Here is a 19421-nt window from a genome sequence, read left to right as displayed (position 1 = left end):
TAAAACGAATAGCATGAAAAACGTATAGGTGCGAAATGTAAAACAAAGAAGTGTGAAAAACGTATAAGTGCGAAACGTAAAACGAATAAGTGTGAAAAGCGTGTAAGTGCGAAACGTAAAACGAATAGCATGAAAAACGTATAGGTGCGAAATGTAAAACGAAGAAGTGTGAAAAACGTATAAGTGCGAAACGTAAAACGAATAGCATGAAAAACGTATAGGTGCGAAATGTAAAACGAAGAAGTGTGAAAAACGTATAAGTGCGAAACGTAAAACGAATAGCATGAAAAACGTATAGGTGCGAAATGTAAAACGAAGAAGTGTGAAAAACGTATAAGTGCGAAACGTAAAACGAATAAGTGTGAAAAGCGTGTAAGTGCGAAACGTAAAACGAATAGCATGAAAAACGTATAGGTGCGAAATGTAAAACGAAGAAGTGTGAAAAACGTATAAGTGCGAAACGTAAAACGAATAAGTGTGAAAAGCGTGTAAGTGCGAAACGTAAAACGAATAGCATGAAAAACGTATAGGTGCGAAATGTAAAACGAAGAAGTGTGAAAAACGTATAAGTGCGAAACGTAAAACGAATAGCATGAAAAACGTATAGGTGCGAAATGTAAAACGAAGAAGTGTGAAAAACGTATAAGTGCGAAACGTAAAACGAATAAGTGTGAAAAGCGTGTAAGTGCGAAACGTAAAACGAATAGCATGAAAAACGTATAGGTGCGAAATGTAAAACGAAGAAGTGTGAAAAACGTATAAGTGCGAAACGTAAAACGAATAAGTGTGAAAAGCGTGTAAGTGCGAAACGTAAAACGAATAGCATGAAAAACGTATAGGTGCGAAATGTAAAACGAAGAAGTGTGAAAAACGTATAAGTGCGAAACGTAAAACGAATAGCATGAAAAACGTATAGGTGCGAAATGTAAAACGAAGAAGTGTGAAAAACGTATAAGTGCGAAACGTAAAACGAATAGCATGAAAAACGTATAGGTGCGAAATGTAAAACGAAGAAGTGTGAAAAACGTATAAGTGCGAAACGTAAAACGAATAAGTGTGAAAAGCGTGTAAGTGCGAAACGTAAAACGAATAGCATGAAAAACGTATAGGTGCGAAATGTAAAACGAAGAAGTGTGAAAAACGTATAAGTGCGAAACGTAAAACGAATAAGTGTGAAAAGCGTGTAAGTGCGAAACGTAAAACGAATAGCATGAAAAACGTGTAAGTGCGAAATGTAAAACGAAGAAGTGTGAAAAACGTATAAGTGCGAAACGTAAAACGAATAGCATGAAAAACGTGTAAGTGCGAAATGTAAAACGAAGAAGTGTGAAAAACGTATAAGTGCGAAACGTAAAACGAATAGCCTAAGTGTGAAAAACGTAGTAAAGTGAGAAACGAAAATCGGATATGTATGCAAAACATGTAAGTTCGAAACGTAAAATGAATAAGTGTTAAAATCGTATACGTGTGAAAAGCGTATAAGTGCGAAACCTAAAACGAATACAGTAAGTGTGAAAAGCGTGTAAGTGCAAAACGTAAAACGAATAAGTGTGAAAAACATATAAATACGAAAAGTATAAAAAATGTTTTGCTGTATTTATTTTCAGAGTAATAAAAAAGATACAAGTATCGCTGACTGCACGCCATGAAGATGCATAGGAGACATGGAGGTAGAGCTCCATGTTCAATACCTAGACAAGCGATTGTCTGCAGGTACTCATGTCACGTTCAAATTCCATTCCATTGCAATCTCAAATCCTCTCGCGACACAGACTTGAAAATGTATAATTCCGAATAATAACGTGACGGAATGCTGCAGAAAGGTGTGCATTGTCAGTATATTTATTTAGAGATAAGAATTCTATAAACTTATCCAATGTGAGTCAATGGCGGTGCTGTAAACCTCTACACATATTTTCTGCTGGCCTACTACTGCGTGTGATTCAATTACGTTTGAAACTTACTCGTGTTGCTACATTGCATCAGTGTTCTGAGGAAATTAGCAACGCAGGAAGCCTAACCACAAACTCCCGTGTAGGCTATACATATCACAGAGTGATGCTCACACACTATCCTGTACAACACGATAAACAATGTAGCTGACATAAGAGAAATTCCCATTTGTAACGTCTATGATGATGCGTAAGTTCCTTTAAGATTCGTCAGGCCTCTATCTAGCATTGCCAAACAGTATGATAATGATAAATCTACTACAATTATGTTTTAAACCCCCAAATAGATTAATCGATCCATTAGGGATGAAACATAGATCACTTAATTGAATAATAATAATAATAATAATAATAATAATAATAATAATAATAATAATAATAATAATAATTTATTTAACCTGGCAGAGTTAAGGCCATACGGCCTTCTCTAACACTCAACCAGGAGTAAAAACTGCGTTACAAAAACACTACAAATTTACAAAGTACACTACAATTTTACACACAAAAGTGAATAAGATAATAATAATAAAATGTAAACAACAAGTAAGAAGAAATCAGACATAATATATAACATACAGAAAGAAAGAAAAAAGCATAATAAAATGTGGACAGCAGGTCAAAATAAATGAGGCATACCAAGTATAAAAAATAAGACAATTATTGATAATAATAATAATAATGATAAAAATAAGAATAGTAGTAATAATAATAATGATAATAATAATAACAATAATAATAGTAATAATAATACTAATAGTAGGCCTAGTAATAAAATAGTGCAGTACAAAGCATACAATAAATACAATATTTTTAAGTACACACAGTAAGGAAAATTATGATTATATATAGCTCAACTTATAACATTAGAGATATATTATTATCGGAAAATATGAAAACAAAAATAAAAAATGAGTTAAATATCACTAGAACATAAAAAAATGTGAATGCGTGGAAACATGCAATACAACACAACACAAGATTGCACAAAGTTGTAAGAATACTGTGACTTCACGTGAACAAAAAGTGACAGAAGAATTTATGAAGTCCCTTGGATTTCGTGAAACATCTTTCTTCTTGAGTATGTAATTTTTAGGTTAGGTATGGATGAATTGAAGGATTTGAGTAAATATCATCGCAGGCAAAATCAGTACGCCTTACAATAATTGTAATGATATTCTAAAAATATGCTGGAGTTTGACTTTTTTAGTGTATCAATGCCATTTAATTTTGTGTTTCTTCTGCCACGGCCCCATGAAACTCGATGTGTGAAATCTGATGTTAAATACAACGGAAATAAAGCAATTGACTGTAGAAGAAACAAATAATGTAAGATTTTAAATAAAGAAAAAATGAAGTTACATTTCAGAATTTTATTTAATTCCTCTGAATTTATCTAAAAAAATAGCTGTAAAATACATTTCCATATATTTTTAGTCCCTTAACAGTTTTCCTACCGTGAAACATACAGGGAAGACAGTATTTAAAATATTAATCGATTTCCCATAGATACCATTTTCAATAAAAGTTTCTTCATTTGAAGAGGGAGAAGATTGGCATTAGTTAGTTTATATTTAATGGAGGTTATCTAGGTCATTTAAGGACAAATTGAAATTTTTCATATTATGATTTTACGCGAAAAACAATTTGTCTAAAATTTTTTTAATATAAAATATTTAACAAAATTGAAAATCATTAGTACAACGTAATACTTTGGAAGAGTGTTATCTTACTCAGAATTCAAATTTAATTCAGTTCATATTTACTTTGTTTACCTTTAACACCAACATAAACATATTACTGTAAACACGGAAGTTAGATTGCTTTTATTTACCTTTAACAAAAACATATTGTACTGTAAACATGAACACAGAAGCCAGATTTCTTTTGTTTATCTTTCACATACTTCCGTTCTTCAACTTATTTCAATATGTACTAACTTCTAATCTTAGTCCTATAACGGTTGTGAAACGATTAATCATTAAAACTAATATTTATATGTGTGTGTGAGTGTGTGTGTGTGCGTGCGTGCGTGTGTGTGTGTGTGTGTGTGACAAACAAAAGAAATCTATGATAGAATCTTTAAAAGTAATGTCGTGTGCTAATGTTTTTCAATATTTTTAAATATTTCATAAAAGAAATTACAGTTTTCTAAAAGAAATATCTCAGACAGAAGTTTGGTTTTGTGCGTAAAATAAGAATCTGATTAAAAGTTCGTATTCACATTAAAGAAACAATTTGACCTTAAAATGACTTTGATTATCATAGTAAAACACAAATACTAATTTAATTTTACCCTTTCAAGAATAAACATTTATTCAAAATTGTATTCTCGCATACGCGTTGCTTTCGAGATAAGCAGCTGAAAAGTTAAGAGAAAAATATCCCTTGACTGCACCAATAAAAGAGATTTTATTTTTTTATAGAGACGACTAATCCCATTGAATGACCAGAAATAAACATTGAGTTTGACTGGATCAATAAGACAGGTTTTCTTCTAATATATATATATATATATATATATATATATATATATATATATATATATGACTACTCCAATTGAATTATCAGGAAAAGAGGCAATAGTATATAATATCATAGTTGATTTTATGAGACTTCCTATGTGACAGTAGCTGACAGAGTATAATTTTTCAGGACGAAGAAAAAATGTAATTAAACATCAATAGGCGTACATGATCCTCGATGATGTCATATTCATCAACGTTTTCTACCGAATTATGTAATATTCTTACGTGTGTGTGTGTGTGTGTGTGTGTGTGTATCTAATGCCTACCCACTTCACTTAACGTGATTCGGTTCCACATACTGCGAATAGATAGCAGGACTGTGACCCATTTTCAAATCGCACACCACTTTGGCGGGCCACGTTACGCATGATTTTTATCTGTAAAGAGTTATGTCGTGTACTAGGTGAGTGTATGTGTAAGTGTATTGTAGGGAATGGGCGAGGATGATGGTGAAGGTGAGGAAGGGAGAAGGGGAAACCCGGTGCCGGCACGTAGCCTACTCCTGTCGAATAGCACCAAGGGGACCGCCAGGCTTAACGTCCCCGTCCGACGGACGAATCACTATCAACAGTGACATATGCCTTCTCTTCATATGCACTGCGGAGAGATTTAGGATTTAACCCAGGCATATTGGTGCACAATTTAGTGATCAGAAGTTGTGCACCGCCATCTCTCCTAGTCCCGAGGCAGAAATTCTACATGAGCTAACTCGGCGGACGTAATATTTTTATGTAGGTCTATTGATATTTAATTACTTTTTTCATCCTCCTGAAAAAGTTATGATCTGTACTGTCACATACGAGGTTTCATAAAATCAACGACGATATATTATTTATGAATATAGGCCTATAAAGCGAATTAAATATTTTCATTTAAATAGTGTGAAAAAATTACAGTCATTTTGGGATAACTTTGTACAGTACCAACATTAAATGTCAAATTTCACTATTTAAAATATGATTTTTGATGTTTATTAAGTCTCAACTCATAAAATAGGTATTTTTCTTAAATAATTTACTTTTAAACATCAATTTAAGTAGGCACTATTTTAAGTAAGTATAAAACTATGATATTAGTGATACAAAGTTACCCCAAATGACTGTACAATAGCAAACAAATAGACATAAGAACCCAGTGCCATGAGATAACAACAAATCGGCACACGACAAAGAAAGAAGAGTTACGTCAGAAACGAGGTTTCTGAGATCAGAGTGTGGAGTTTCTAAAGCGTCCATAAAAGAGAAATTACGAACAACAGAAATGGTTGATGGAGTCCAAGGAAATGAGAACAAATGACTGAAACATCAACAGACTGGCCATCGAACTGTTGACAAGGCAACCATTGTTGTGTGAGCAGAAAAGAAGTCAGTCGTCGACAGTCCAGATGGACACATCAATCTCATTAGCATAGGAACTGCTTCTTAATCCATTCTCGGAAAGAAAGAAATGTCTGTTTTCACACACTGCATCCATGTGGCTTAATATTGCACCATTGGTTTGGAATGGAAGCCTTTATAAGTACGATTCCTACAGGGAGTGTGGTTTCACAAAAACGCCATCTGGATAAATGGAAGTATATAGAGCACACATACTCTCTTTCTTAGACACGTGAAGAGGTTTCGTAAATCAGTTCATTAAATTAAAATTGTCACTGACAGTAATTTCACTTACTGAAAAAGAATATTTTTTTTTTGGTGTCAAAAATATCCTATGGGTATCAGAAGTTCTCTTTCTAGCAGGAACCAGTCTGCAAGCAAGGTTTCGTAGCAAATATGTGGATCAGCGCTTACTTACTTACTTAAAAATGGCTTTTAAGGAACCCGAAGGTTCATTGCCGCCCTCACATAAGCCCGCCAGCGGTCCCTATCCTGTGCATGATTAATCCAGTCTCTATCATCATACCCCACCTCCCTCAAATCCATTTTAATATTATCCTTCCATCTACGTCTCGGCCTCCCTAAAGGTCTTTTTCCCTCCGGTCTCCCAACTAACACTCTATATGCATTTCTGGATTCGCCCATACGTGCTACATGCCCTACCCATTTCAAACGTCTGGATTTAATTCCTAATTATGTCAGGTGAAGAATACAATGCATGCAGTTCTGTGTTGTGTAACTTTCTCCATTCTCCTGTAACTACATCCCACTTAGCCCCACATATTTTCCTAAGCATCTTATTCTCAAACACCCTTAACCTATGTTCCTCTCTCAGAGTGAGAGTCCAAGATTCACAACCATACAGAACAACCGGTAATATAACTGTTTTATAAATTCTAACTTTCAGATTTTTTGACAGCAGACTGGATGATAAGAGCTTCTCAACCGAATAATAACACGCATTTCCCATATTTATTCTGCGTTTAATTTCCTCCCGAGTGTCATTTATATTTGTTACTGTTGCTCCAAGATATTTGAATTTTTCTACCTCTTCGAAGGATAAATCTCCAATTTTTATATTTCCATGTCGTACAATATACTTTGTCTTTTCGGGATTTACTTCCAAACCGATCGCTTTACTTGCTTCAAGTAAAATTTCCGTGTTTTCCCTAATCGTTTGTGTATTTTCTCCTAACATATTCACGTCATCCGCATAAACAAGCAGCTGATGTAACCCGTTCAATTCCAAACCCTGCCTGTTATCCTGAACTTTCCTAATGGCATATTCTAGAGCGAAGTTAAAAAGTAAAGGTGATAGTGCATCTCCCTGCTTTAGCCCGCAGTGAATTGGAAAAGCATCAGATAGAAACTGACCTATACGGACTCTGCTGTATGTTTCACGGAGACACATTTTAATTAATCGAACTAGTTTCATGGGAATACCAAATTCAATAAGAATATCATACAATACTTCCCTCTTAACCGAGTCATATGCCTTTTTGAAATCAGAGCTATGCGGTCGTTTTTTCTCTCGTGCATGACCACTTGAAAATACGAAAGATGTTAACTTGTCCTAACTGGAACATGTGTTTCTAGACGCAAATTTTTTATTTACGCAAAGTGGCATCGTTGTGCTTGTACACGCCCAAAATTAACTCATTGTGCTCTCATCTATGCAACATAAGCATTGAAATATCAACTCAGTTCACTTATTAATTTAATTTACCGTAAAGGTTACCGTGCTAGCCGTTCGATCTGAGGTTATTGGGCTGAGACAGAGGTATTTTATAGTCTGATAAAATCCTTAGCAAATCTCCCTTCAGAGACGGGTACCGTGTCGTACATTTACGGCACGTAAGAGGAACCCGTCTCTGATAGAAAGCTCTAGGAAAAAGCTGTCCACAGCTTCTCGTCCACGTTGAATTTCAACGATGAAAAACCTCTATAGTTGAAACTGTAGTTAAATGAAACAATAATAGTAGCCTAGTTTAGTTTCTGTCATATTTAACTAAAAACTTTTTCTTAGCAATTCACAGTTTCTCCTGTCATTGTATATGAACCATCAATGTTCTTTTATTTATTTATTTACTTATTTATTTATTTATTTAATATTTATTCATTTATTTATTATTATTTACTTACTCATTTATTTATTTATCCATTTATTTAATGATTTACTTATTTATTTTTTTCATCCATTTATTCATTTACTCATTTATTTATTTATTCATTCATTTATTTACTTATTTATTTGTTCATTATTGTTTTACTTATTTACTTTCTCATTTATTTACTTATTTATTTATTTGTTTGCTTATTTACTTACTCATTTATTCATTTAATTATTTATTTATTTATTTAATCATTAATTTATCCATTTATTTATTTATTCATTTACTTATTTATTCATTCATTAATTTACTTATTTATTTGTTTAATTATTCATTCACTTACTAATTTATTTATTTACTTATTCATTTAATTCTTTACTTATATATTTGTTCATTTATTCATTTACTTATTTACTTAATTATTTGTTCATTTATTCATTTAATTATTTTCTTATTCATTTATTTATTGACTTATTTACCTACTCATTTATTTATTTATTTAAGATCATCTTCTAAGATTTTATTTTATAATTGATAATCAACTGTGCTTAATTATTACATTTTATTTTTATAACAATATTCATATTTAATTCATTATATTTCATTTGCTATTAATTTCCGGATTCTCGTGGTCATCCTTAATTAAGGCCGGACGATTTATTTCTCTCTCTTTTATTTATTTATTTATTTACATATTCATTTATTAATTCATTTAGGCCTACTTATTTGTTTGTAATTTATTCATTTACTTATTTATTTATTTGCTTATTTTTATTTATTTATTTGTTGATTTATTTATACATTTATTTATTTATTTGTTTATTTATTCATTCACTAATTTTATTTATTTATTTACTTACTTACTTAGATCTACTTACTTACTTACTTACTTATTTACTTACTTAAAGATAATAGGATAAAAAATATATCATGCAAAATAATTATTTCTGGGAAATCTGAGATAAAAGAAACAAAATGGTAGAGAACTTTTCCATTCATATTATACTAAGGAGTTTTCCCTTAAAAGCACTATCATTGAACGCCGTTTGTCCTGTATATACAGCGATCAGTGATAGACCTCCTGTCTTCTTAAAGAAATTTGCTAGGGCACTCTAAAGGAGGAAAGTTCCCCACATTGAATAAGTTCTGCCTACCCGAGTATCTCTTCCCCGTAAATTATAACTGATAGTACCGTCACTATATACCGTAAGAAGCCATACAGTATAAGCAGCTACAATTATTATGTAGGCCTATGCTGTAGCAGTTATTGCATAAAAGTGTTGAAATTAACTCCATCATGCTGAGAACATACACTGAGCTAAAAGTAGAAAAACTGTGGAGAACTTATCCGTGACGACAAGCAATGGAACACACCTTACATAAACAATGCGATCGCTTTTTATTCGTGGGAGACACTCAAGTTGTTCATTATATGATTTGCACGTCTTATTGACAGCAATTATATGCGAGAGTGCACACAATCAACACTCCAAACAAAATACCGCGTTTTCACAGTAAGCTGCACACTAAAATTAAAGCACACAAACTTTTTTCATACTAACGGAGGACAAGTGAACGGCGTTTCCAAAGTTGTTTAACAACCGGTTAGAGGTCTCAGTTTGAGTAACTGAAACTGCACATTATGTAGTAATCTAACAGCAAGAAACGATCGCTTCTTGTCAGACACCAACGGAAGAAAAATTAACGTATGTTTACCAACATGTAATATTTTAAATTGTACATAATAGACGGCTGTTTCTTGTGATACATCAACAGGGAACAGAAATCAACGAGGTTCTCACCGTTTCTTAGGAACAAGCAATAATACAATTGATTCTCCTTTGTTTTCTATAGAATCAAACGAAACAAAAATTATCATTTGCTTAACAATCCATAACAATTGAAATTACACACATACAACTATTATTTCTCGACAGGTAGTCACGGTAGAAAAACGAACACAATTCTTACATTCGCTTAACAGAACATATTACATCTAAACATACACAAGAGATGATCGTTTGCTCTAAGATTCTAACATAAACTGTAATGAAGTCAACACAGTTTCTATGCAAATATAATACTAGGACATTCGAAAAGTAATTGCAACATAGTTACTGTTTCACACTAAATTGTTTAGGTTACTTTTAACACTACATACTTCAAATACAGTCTCCTGCCCTTTCAACAATACGTTGCCAAAGTCTTGGAAGACGGCGGACTCCATCTGCAGCAGCATTTCTGGTTCTCTGTCTCACTGATCAATCTAAAGCTCTTCGAATGTCAACTCTTGATTGAAAGCGAATGCCTCGCTTCCACCCAACTTGCAATAGTTCAGTATGGTAGGACTTCTCTCCCACAGGCTTCTTGTAATGCCCTAAAGCACTGAGTTGCATATATTTTCTCTTGCAACTTGGATTTTTATGAAGCACCTCTGTTTGTACCTTCAGGGTTGTATTGTTTACAAAATATGGCTACTTCGAGACTTTCAATATTGCATATTTATGAAATAATCGCTGCTCTGTTAAGTAGTATAAGATTTCAATGGTCATCGCTAGAAGCACTGATTTACAGCATTGTTGCCATTACTTAACGAATGCCGTAGTAAATGAAATCTTAAACAGAGAGTCGGTTGTTTCTTTTTAAGGTCTGACAAGAAAAAGATAACAATTACTTAATTACATTTGAAGACTGGACATAAAAAAGGCTGTAAGGTCAATATCGGTGAAAATTAGGCTAATTTTTTCCGAAAAAGAAAAGAGTATGTCCTTGACTTAATCCACTAAAAAAATAAAGTCCCATTGTAATTTTATTTAGGCCCTAGTTTTTCCCATAGTGTATGATACTACATTACTAATCGCACAAGAAAGCTCCGTTTTCTACGGTTTGTCTCTTTGGCACTTACAACCTTTTCATGTCCAGTCTTCATTTAGAACACATGAGACAACAGTCTCATTTTATACCCTTACGGAAGAAAAATTAGTAATTGCTTAGCAACACGTAATACACTTAATAATAGATTACACAAAGGGGACGATCGTTTTATGTCAGACAATAATGGAACAAAGATGAGCATAGTAACAATAGTGGCTATGCAACACGCAATACTTGCAGACTCACACGAGAGATTATCGTTCCTCGTAAAACATTAACGTAACAAAAATTGTAGTGAAATTACTACAGCTTCACTGCAGTACGTGATAATTATCAACACAGAGAGATAGTCTCTTTTCTTTTCACTCTAATAGAAGAAATATGAACGTATTTGCAGCAGTTGCTTAGCAACATACTCGTATAATTGAAATGTCACTAGATTATCGTTTGTTAACCACTGACGGAAGGAAAATGGGCTTAGTTTCCGCACTATGCTAGTAACATTTAATCACAGTCTAATATATACAGTCACGAAGCTCAATACGTAGTAAATATGCATCCATAGATAGTTGCTAACCATTAGGATCGCTAATATCGCCTCATTACAGACAATGCGAAATAGTACCGGCACAGTCTATTATTCCTAGCACCCTCACAACTCAAGCTTCGTGACTGTATATACTAGACTGTGATTTAACACTCCATCGTCTCTTTCTACGCCATCATGGAAGAAAATTTGAATTAGTTGAGGCAGTTGCTTAACAAGAAGTAATAATTTAAAGATGTCAACTACAAGCGGAAAGGAAATGAACAGTTTCCACAGTTGTCTAGTAATACATAATATCCAATCCTCACATTCTGCACCCTAACGGAAGAAATATGAATCTAGTTGCGACAGTTGCTTAGCAACATGTAATAATTGAAATGTGACTTAATATATTATCGTTTGCCGAACACTAAGGGAAGGGAAATGATCACAGGCACACATAACACACAATCGTCTTTTTCAATACCCTGACGGAACAAAAATGGATTTAGTTCCGACAGTTACTTAGCAACACGTCATAATTGAAGTATCACATTACAGACAATAATTATTATTGTTTGTGAGCCACTAACGGAAGAAAATTAACGTAGTTTCCACAATTTAGCACATAACACACAATCGTCTCTTCTATACAGTGACGGAAAAATGAACTTAATTGCAACAATTGCTTAGGAAAATTTAATTGAAATGTCACTTAATAGTTTTATCGTTTGTCAACCACTGACAGAAGGAAAATGAACGTAGTAGCACGTAACACACAATCATCTCTTTCTATACCATAACGAAAGAAAAACGAATTTAGTTGCGGCAGTTGCTTAGCAACATGTAGTAATTGAAATGTCACAAGTGATATTTCAACTATTACATGTTACTAAGCAACTGTTATATTAAGTTTAATATATTATAGTTTGTCAAATATTAACAGAATGAAAACTAACTTAGTTTCTATCATAATTGCGAAGTAACACGAAATACACTATCGTCTCTTTCTACACCCTCACGGAAGAATGATTTAATTGTGACAGTTGCTTAGCAACATGTATTAATTGAAGTGTCACTTAATAGATTATCTCTTGTGAACCACTAACGGAAGAAAAATGAGCATAGTTACCAAGTTACAATTGTCTCCTTCTACACCCTAAAGGAAGACAAAAGAATTTAGTTTCAACAGTTGAGTAGCAACGCGTAACAATTGAAGTGTCTCATATGAGACAATCATTTCTTGTCAGCTAACAACGGAAGATAAATGAGCATAATTACAACAGTTGCCTAGTAACACAACACACAATTGTCTCCTTCTACACCCTAAGGGAAGAAAAAAGGATTTAGTTTCAACAGTTGCATAGCAACGCGTAACAATATGAGACAATCGTTTCTTGTCAGTTAACAACGGAAGATAACTGAGCATAATTACCACAGTTGCCTAGTAACACAACACACAATTGTCTCCTTCTACACCCTAACGGAAGACAAAAGGATTTAGTTTCAACAGTTGCATAGCAACGCGTAACAATATGAGACAATCGTTTCTTGTCAGTTAACAACGGAAGATAACTGAGCATAATTACCACAGTTGCCTAGTAACACAACACACAATTGTCTCCTTCTACACCCTAACGGAAGACAAAAGGATTTAGTTTCAACAGTTGCATAGCAACGCGTAACAATATGAGACAATCGTTTCTTGTCAGTTAACAACGGAAGATAACTGAGCATAATTATCACAGTTGTCTAGTAACACAACACACAATTACCTCCTCCTACACCCTAACGGAAGACAAAAGAATTTATTTTCAACAGTTGCATAGCAACGCGTAACAATATGAGACAATCGTTTCTTGTCAGTTAACAACGGAAGATAACTGAGCATAATTACCACAGTTGCCTAGTAACACAACACACAATTGTCTCCTTCTACACCCTAACGGAAGACAAAAGAATTGCGTTGCAACAATTGCATAGCAACGCGTAACAATATGAGACAATCGTTTCTTGTCAGTTAACAACGGAAGATAACTGAGCATAATTATCACAGTTGTCTAGTAACACAACACACAATTACCTCCTCCTACACCCTAACGGAAGACAAAAGAATTTATTTTCAACAGTTGCATAGCAATGCGTAACAATATGAGACAATCGTTCCTTGTCAGTTAACAACGGAAGATAACTGAGCATAATTTATCACAGTTGTCTAGTAACACAACACACAATTACCTCCTCCTATACCCTAACGGAAGAGAAAAGAATTTATTTTCAACAGTTGCATAGCAACGCGTAACAATATGAGACAATCGTTTCTTGTCAGTTAACAACGGAAGATAACTGAGCATAATTTATCACAGTTGTTTAGTAACACAACACACAATTACCTCCTCCTACACCCTAACGGAAGACAAAAGAATTTATTTTCAACAGTTGCATAGCAACGCGTAACAATATGAGACAATCGTTTCTTGTCAGTTAACAACGGAAGATAACTGAGCATAATTATCACAGTTGTCTAGTAACACAACACACAATAAATTGTCTCCATCTACACCCTAACGGAAGACAAATTAGTTTCAATAGTTGCGTAGCAACGCGTAACAATTGAAGTGTCTCATATGAGACAATCGTTTCTTGTCAGTTAACAAGGGAAGATAACTGAGCGTAGTAACACATAGTGGGACACTCACCCGAGATGCGGGGCTTGCCGCCCAGCAAGGCGCCGCCGCCGACGCTGCCGACGCTCTTCCTGACCTCGGCTATGACGCGCGGCTTGTCGAGGGCCGGCATGGCACCGTGTTCACATGTCCGACTGACTGACTTCTGCTGCGGCGGCCGCGGCGGACAGCGCTCACACATGGAAGGGTGAGGGAGAGGGGGCAGGCAGGCGCGACACATGCGGCGCCCGACGCAAACACGGAGCGGGGAAAGTGCCGGGCGACCGGGAAGAAAACTCCACGCGAGAAGGAAAATTTTGGAAGGTCGGGGGCCTACAAGATACCACCAACACACAAGTTCGATGTCTACAGCTTACCAATTCGATCGCGACTGACGGATACGTCCTGCAGGATGCAGGGCAGTCGGCCTATTTTCCCGGAAGTGACAAGCTCCTCGCGTAGGCAGAAGGTAAATTGCGTCTTCGCCGGGAAGGAAATCGGCAGCCGAGTTGATGGATCATCGTCGCAAAATATATTCTTCTCTGTCCATAAATATCGGTGCAATAGTTAGGGGAATTTACGAAATATAATGCAATTAAAGCTGCGTCCGTAAAGGCGGAAGAAAACTACATAAACACAGTTCTGAAGCACCGCTGTCCACGTCAAAGACCACTCCTCAGGTCCACTAGTATGAATAGAAAACTGAAGTTGACAAGACAGTATTTCGCTATACGTATATTTATGTTTCTCCTGCCTCAGTTATGAGAAACGATTCCACTCTTCTAGGAAAAGGTGGAGAACTTTGTACTCACGCACAGAAATAATGGGGAACACGAAATAACTATTTTTTTAATGGGGAAATATAAATAAACTTATCTTCCTTGATTAAAACGCACATAAAAAGTTACAAAAGATTCACAGAATTCTGATGATTGCGTAAATAATACGTAGCCTATTTCTTATTGTTTTATATTTTATTTATTTACTTATTTATTTCTACTGGCAGAGTTAATACCATTTAGGGATATTCAAATTCAAATTCAAATGTATTTACAATTTATATTTGAAATGAATACATATGAATAGATAGCCGAAATGAGCATAATGCTCGTGCTCGGGTACAGTCCAGTAGTCTACATAAAATTTTACAGGGATCAAATAATAATGCTGATGATAGAAATGAAGAGTTCGCGGGAAAAACGATGAATGTCACAGTTTTCTTAAGGTTGATGTCATTATCTAATTCAATGGATCACTGCAAAATTTAATGTTGTTCTTATGAAAAATGGTAAAAAGGAGAATTATCACCACGAATACAATAATCCTTTCCTTTATTTTCTATAGAAACAGCACTACATCTTGCAGTTATAGACTCAATTAGATCATTATCTAATCCTTAACAAAAATGTGGCATTCATCGTTTTTCCCGCGAACTCTTCAAATAATAGTAACAATAATAATAATAATAATAATAATAATAATAATAGTAATAATAATAATAATAATAATAATAATAATAATAATAATAGAATAATCGTGACAGAGATGATACAAAGATAGTAATACAAAATAATTCATTAATAATAATAATAATAATAATAATAATAATAGTGATAAAACAAAAATATTTACAATAATAAAATAAATACTAACATGGATAAAATAAAATATAAAACCATAGCGAAAGTTAACACAACTTAAATAAGCATATAATAACCGGAAAAAAAATGACGAGTTCGAAAATCAACAGAAAAGTTCGTCGTATCGCAGACGACAGCAACCGCCGTATTGACATTGTGTTGTGCATTAATGGTAGTAGGGGGGAGCCGAAAGTCTACGTAACTGCCGTTCACTTCGAATCTTCTCGTACAATCATGGGAAGTTAATGCTGCAAAAACAAAATGTCTACGAGTCAAACTGTTCATTATTACCAGGATAAATACAAATAATACTGAAATATATTAATCAAGTTTCAGTTATATGTAGATCTCCCCTTTTGTGCAAGAGGTATCATATCAAAATATTTTATGAATGGTTCTTATTGTTTAATTACAGAGTGATTCAAAACCTCTGCGACAAACTCTGAGGGGTGATAGATCTGACAATAAGGAACTCTTTTTGTTAAATAACATATGTCTTTTGACGCGTCATTTCGAAGTTACAGCTGAAAATGTTTTTGCGAGGGCGTGCGTCAATTTATGCGAATGTGTGCACCCCTGTTTGTTTGTTGAGATGTTTGTAAGAGACAAGAAGGTTGTTGTTGTTTGTTTACGTTTAATGTTCAATACCTTTTCCTTTCAGTTCAATTTAATCATCAATTGAGAATGGATGTCTACACTTTTCTCGAGTTAGCCGACATGGTAGTGTGGTATGGGAAGGCTCGCGGAAACGGAAGAAGAGCTCTCCACATGTACTAACAACAGTTTCGAAACAGAAATCACCCTCACCACACAATGTTTGCTCGACTTTATCAGCGCCTTCGAGACGATGGGTATCTCCGTCCCCGGAGCATTGGTGGAAGACCGCGTGAAGGCGGTGAAGGCCCATTCACAATGAAAATTAAACATAACGTAAGCGTTAACTTAAGAATGTAAACGTTACGGTAAAATCAAGAAGTCATAACCATCATTCACGATGGGAACATAAACATAACCGCAAACATACTTGGTAACCATGGAAACTTAACAACTACGTCATTTCCTCATATTCTGTCGTATACTTCAGCGCTCCATGATTGTGTACTGTTTGCAAATCACGTAAGCATAAGCATGAAAGTTTGGAGTTTGCAAACCCTCATGTTAACGTCTTACGGTAATGTTAATGTCAGTGTTTATGTGAATCATTGTGAATGATCCCATTTGGTAACCTGTCCGCATGTTTATGTTACTGTTACATTTAATTTTCTTTGTGAATTGGAGACCTAGGACGCATTCTGAGTACCTGTAATAAACTTAACTTGAACACAAATGGAGCTCCTGTCTGCAGAATTCCTTTACACACACACACACACACACACACACACACACACACACACACACACATATATATATATATACTCACTTAGCTTCTAGATCTTTACAAGTGGAAGTATTAGGCTCTTTAAGAACAGATTTCCATGCTCAGGACGAGAATGGAACCTGGGGTCTCATGATTTGTAGTCCGATAAGCCACGAAGCCATTGTTATAAATCTGCTTATTATTAGGGAGCGGATTTTTATGTGCTAAAAATTTAAATAGGCTATATTTATTTTATGTGCTAAAAAGTACGAAAATATTTGCTAAAAATAAAAAATATTTATTTTAAATATGACAAAAATACCTTACTTAGCTTGGAAAAAAAATGTTACTAGGTACTCACCCACCACACTTGAGTGCTAGTAGTTGGCCGAGAATTGCAGTGAACAACAAAGATCATCTCCAAATTCTCCAACACAAATGCATGCCGATTATCTCTGAACAACGACTTATACTGTGAAAACGATCTTTCCATATCACAGGACGTCAGACGTGCATATTTAAAGAGGGGAATGTCACAAACACAAACACCGTCAATTTCACCTACAGGCACTCTCCAATACTTGAACAAATTTACACATTATTTTATATCTACTGTTTTTCGCAAACACATTCTGGAATTTGTCCCTTAGTACTTGTACTTCTGAACCTGGTAGCGAGTCTAGTTTAATTTTCACGGCACGCACCTCCTTGTTTCAGACAACAGGTTTTTGGATGTTTCGAGTTTTTTATGGTGTCTCACAAAAAGCTTAGATTTGCTAATAGGAAAGCCAAATCGTTTTTTAAACAACCATCTTTCAGTATATCTTGAAGGATATCGATTGACGAAGCCCGGTAATAGGAAATCACAACAAGACGTATTGCCTCACTTGCTGGACATTAGCGAGAGGCGAGAGATTTATTTTAATTAAACAATGTTCATACCCGAGCTCTTCTCTGTTGTATTTCACAAACAAAGCGTGAGATGAAATCATCTTCAGCAACAATAAACATTCCTAATTATGTGTTGCAAGATCTCTCCTCCTTGTCCATGTTAATTTATTCTCTAATAATAACACTGTTATGCTGCCTAGCAGTTCTCAGAACTTGCGGCGATACTATTACAAAAATGTATCACGGATACACCGCACAGCGGCTGGAAACAAGAAGCAACCAAGAATTCTTAAAAAGATAACGTATTTCTTAGTGATATAATTGATTTAGTTTTAAAATGTTTAAAAGTTCCTGTAAAAAATTATTTAAGTAAAAAAACTCCAAGATTTATGTGTTTACAATAGATTTCCTGAAAATATGTATTTACATAATTTTTTTTTGTGAAAATATGTGTTTTTATGTGAAATAAAATTCGGGTTTTAAACTTGAAACTTCATGTTCGGAATTTTTCAACAGTAATCTCACTAGACGTTTTGATTTATCTAGAGAAAATCAAAACTCGAGTGGGATTTAATTGACTATTACACGATTAGAAGAAAGTATATAAAGATTAGAAGTAACGAAGTTCTCCAATACAATAAAATATTAATTGACTTACGAAAATACAACTGTCTTCAAATGTATTATTGTACCATTTCAACATTACAAATATTACGCTAGATGCATGCTAGATGGCAGTAGTGTCTTTATACAGACACTGTAATGATTACTATTCAATAAATTTTAATATTAAACAATCTCTGATACGTGACTATCCATAATATCATATAGCAGAAGTTCTTTTTATCCTCTCAGAGCAGAAGCTATAACATAACCTAACTAATATACACAAGTGTTAGAAAAGTTTTAATTAACGACGATGACATAAAAAATGAACATGAATAATTTTAAAAGGAATAATTATTGAATGTACAATTTTCAAATTTGATTGTGGTTGATGGTTCAATTGATGTTATATTGGACGTGTGCGTAATAGAAGTGAACTGGTTGATTTAGGCCTACATGGTGTATTCAACTTATTCATAATTTCCGAATGAATAATTTTAAAAGGAATAATTATTGAATGTACAATTTTCAAATTTGAATGTGGTTGGTGGTTCAATTGATGTTATATTGGACGTGTGCGTAATGGAAGTGGAACTCGTTGATTTAGGCCTACATGGTGTATTCAACTTATTCAGAATTTCCGAATGAATAATTTTAAAAGGAATAATTATTGAATGTACAATTTTCAAATTTGAATGTGGTTGGTGGTTCAATTGATGTTATATTGGACGTGTGCGTAATAGAAGTGGAACTCGTTGATTTAGGCCTACATGGTGTATTCAACTTATTCAGGATTTCTGAATGAATAATTTTAAAAGGAATAATTATTGAATGTACAATTTTCAAATTTGAATGTGGTTGGTGGTTCAATTGATGTTATATTGGACGTGTACATAA

General features: G+C 34.2%; 1 protein-coding gene across 1 annotated transcript in view; it reads right to left on the bottom strand.

The window, feature by feature from the left end:
• Window positions 1-14422, bottom strand: part of LOC138710981 (uncharacterized) — a 105043-nt gene extending 90621 nt beyond the window's left edge. The window contains exon 1 of the mRNA XM_069842232.1: window positions 14064-14422. Within this exon, the coding sequence (XP_069698333.1) occupies window positions 14064-14271 (208 nt within the window). The 5' untranslated portion in view covers window positions 14272-14422. The remainder of the gene's footprint in view (window positions 1-14063) is intronic.
• Between the last annotated feature and the right edge of the window lie 4999 nt (window positions 14423-19421).

Source organism: Periplaneta americana, chromosome 12 (assembly GCF_040183065.1).
Source record: "Periplaneta americana isolate PAMFEO1 chromosome 12, P.americana_PAMFEO1_priV1, whole genome shotgun sequence".
NCBI classification, from domain to species: Eukaryota; Metazoa; Arthropoda; class Insecta; order Blattodea; family Blattidae; genus Periplaneta; species Periplaneta americana.
This window is presented reverse-complemented; position numbering and strand designations above follow the sequence as displayed.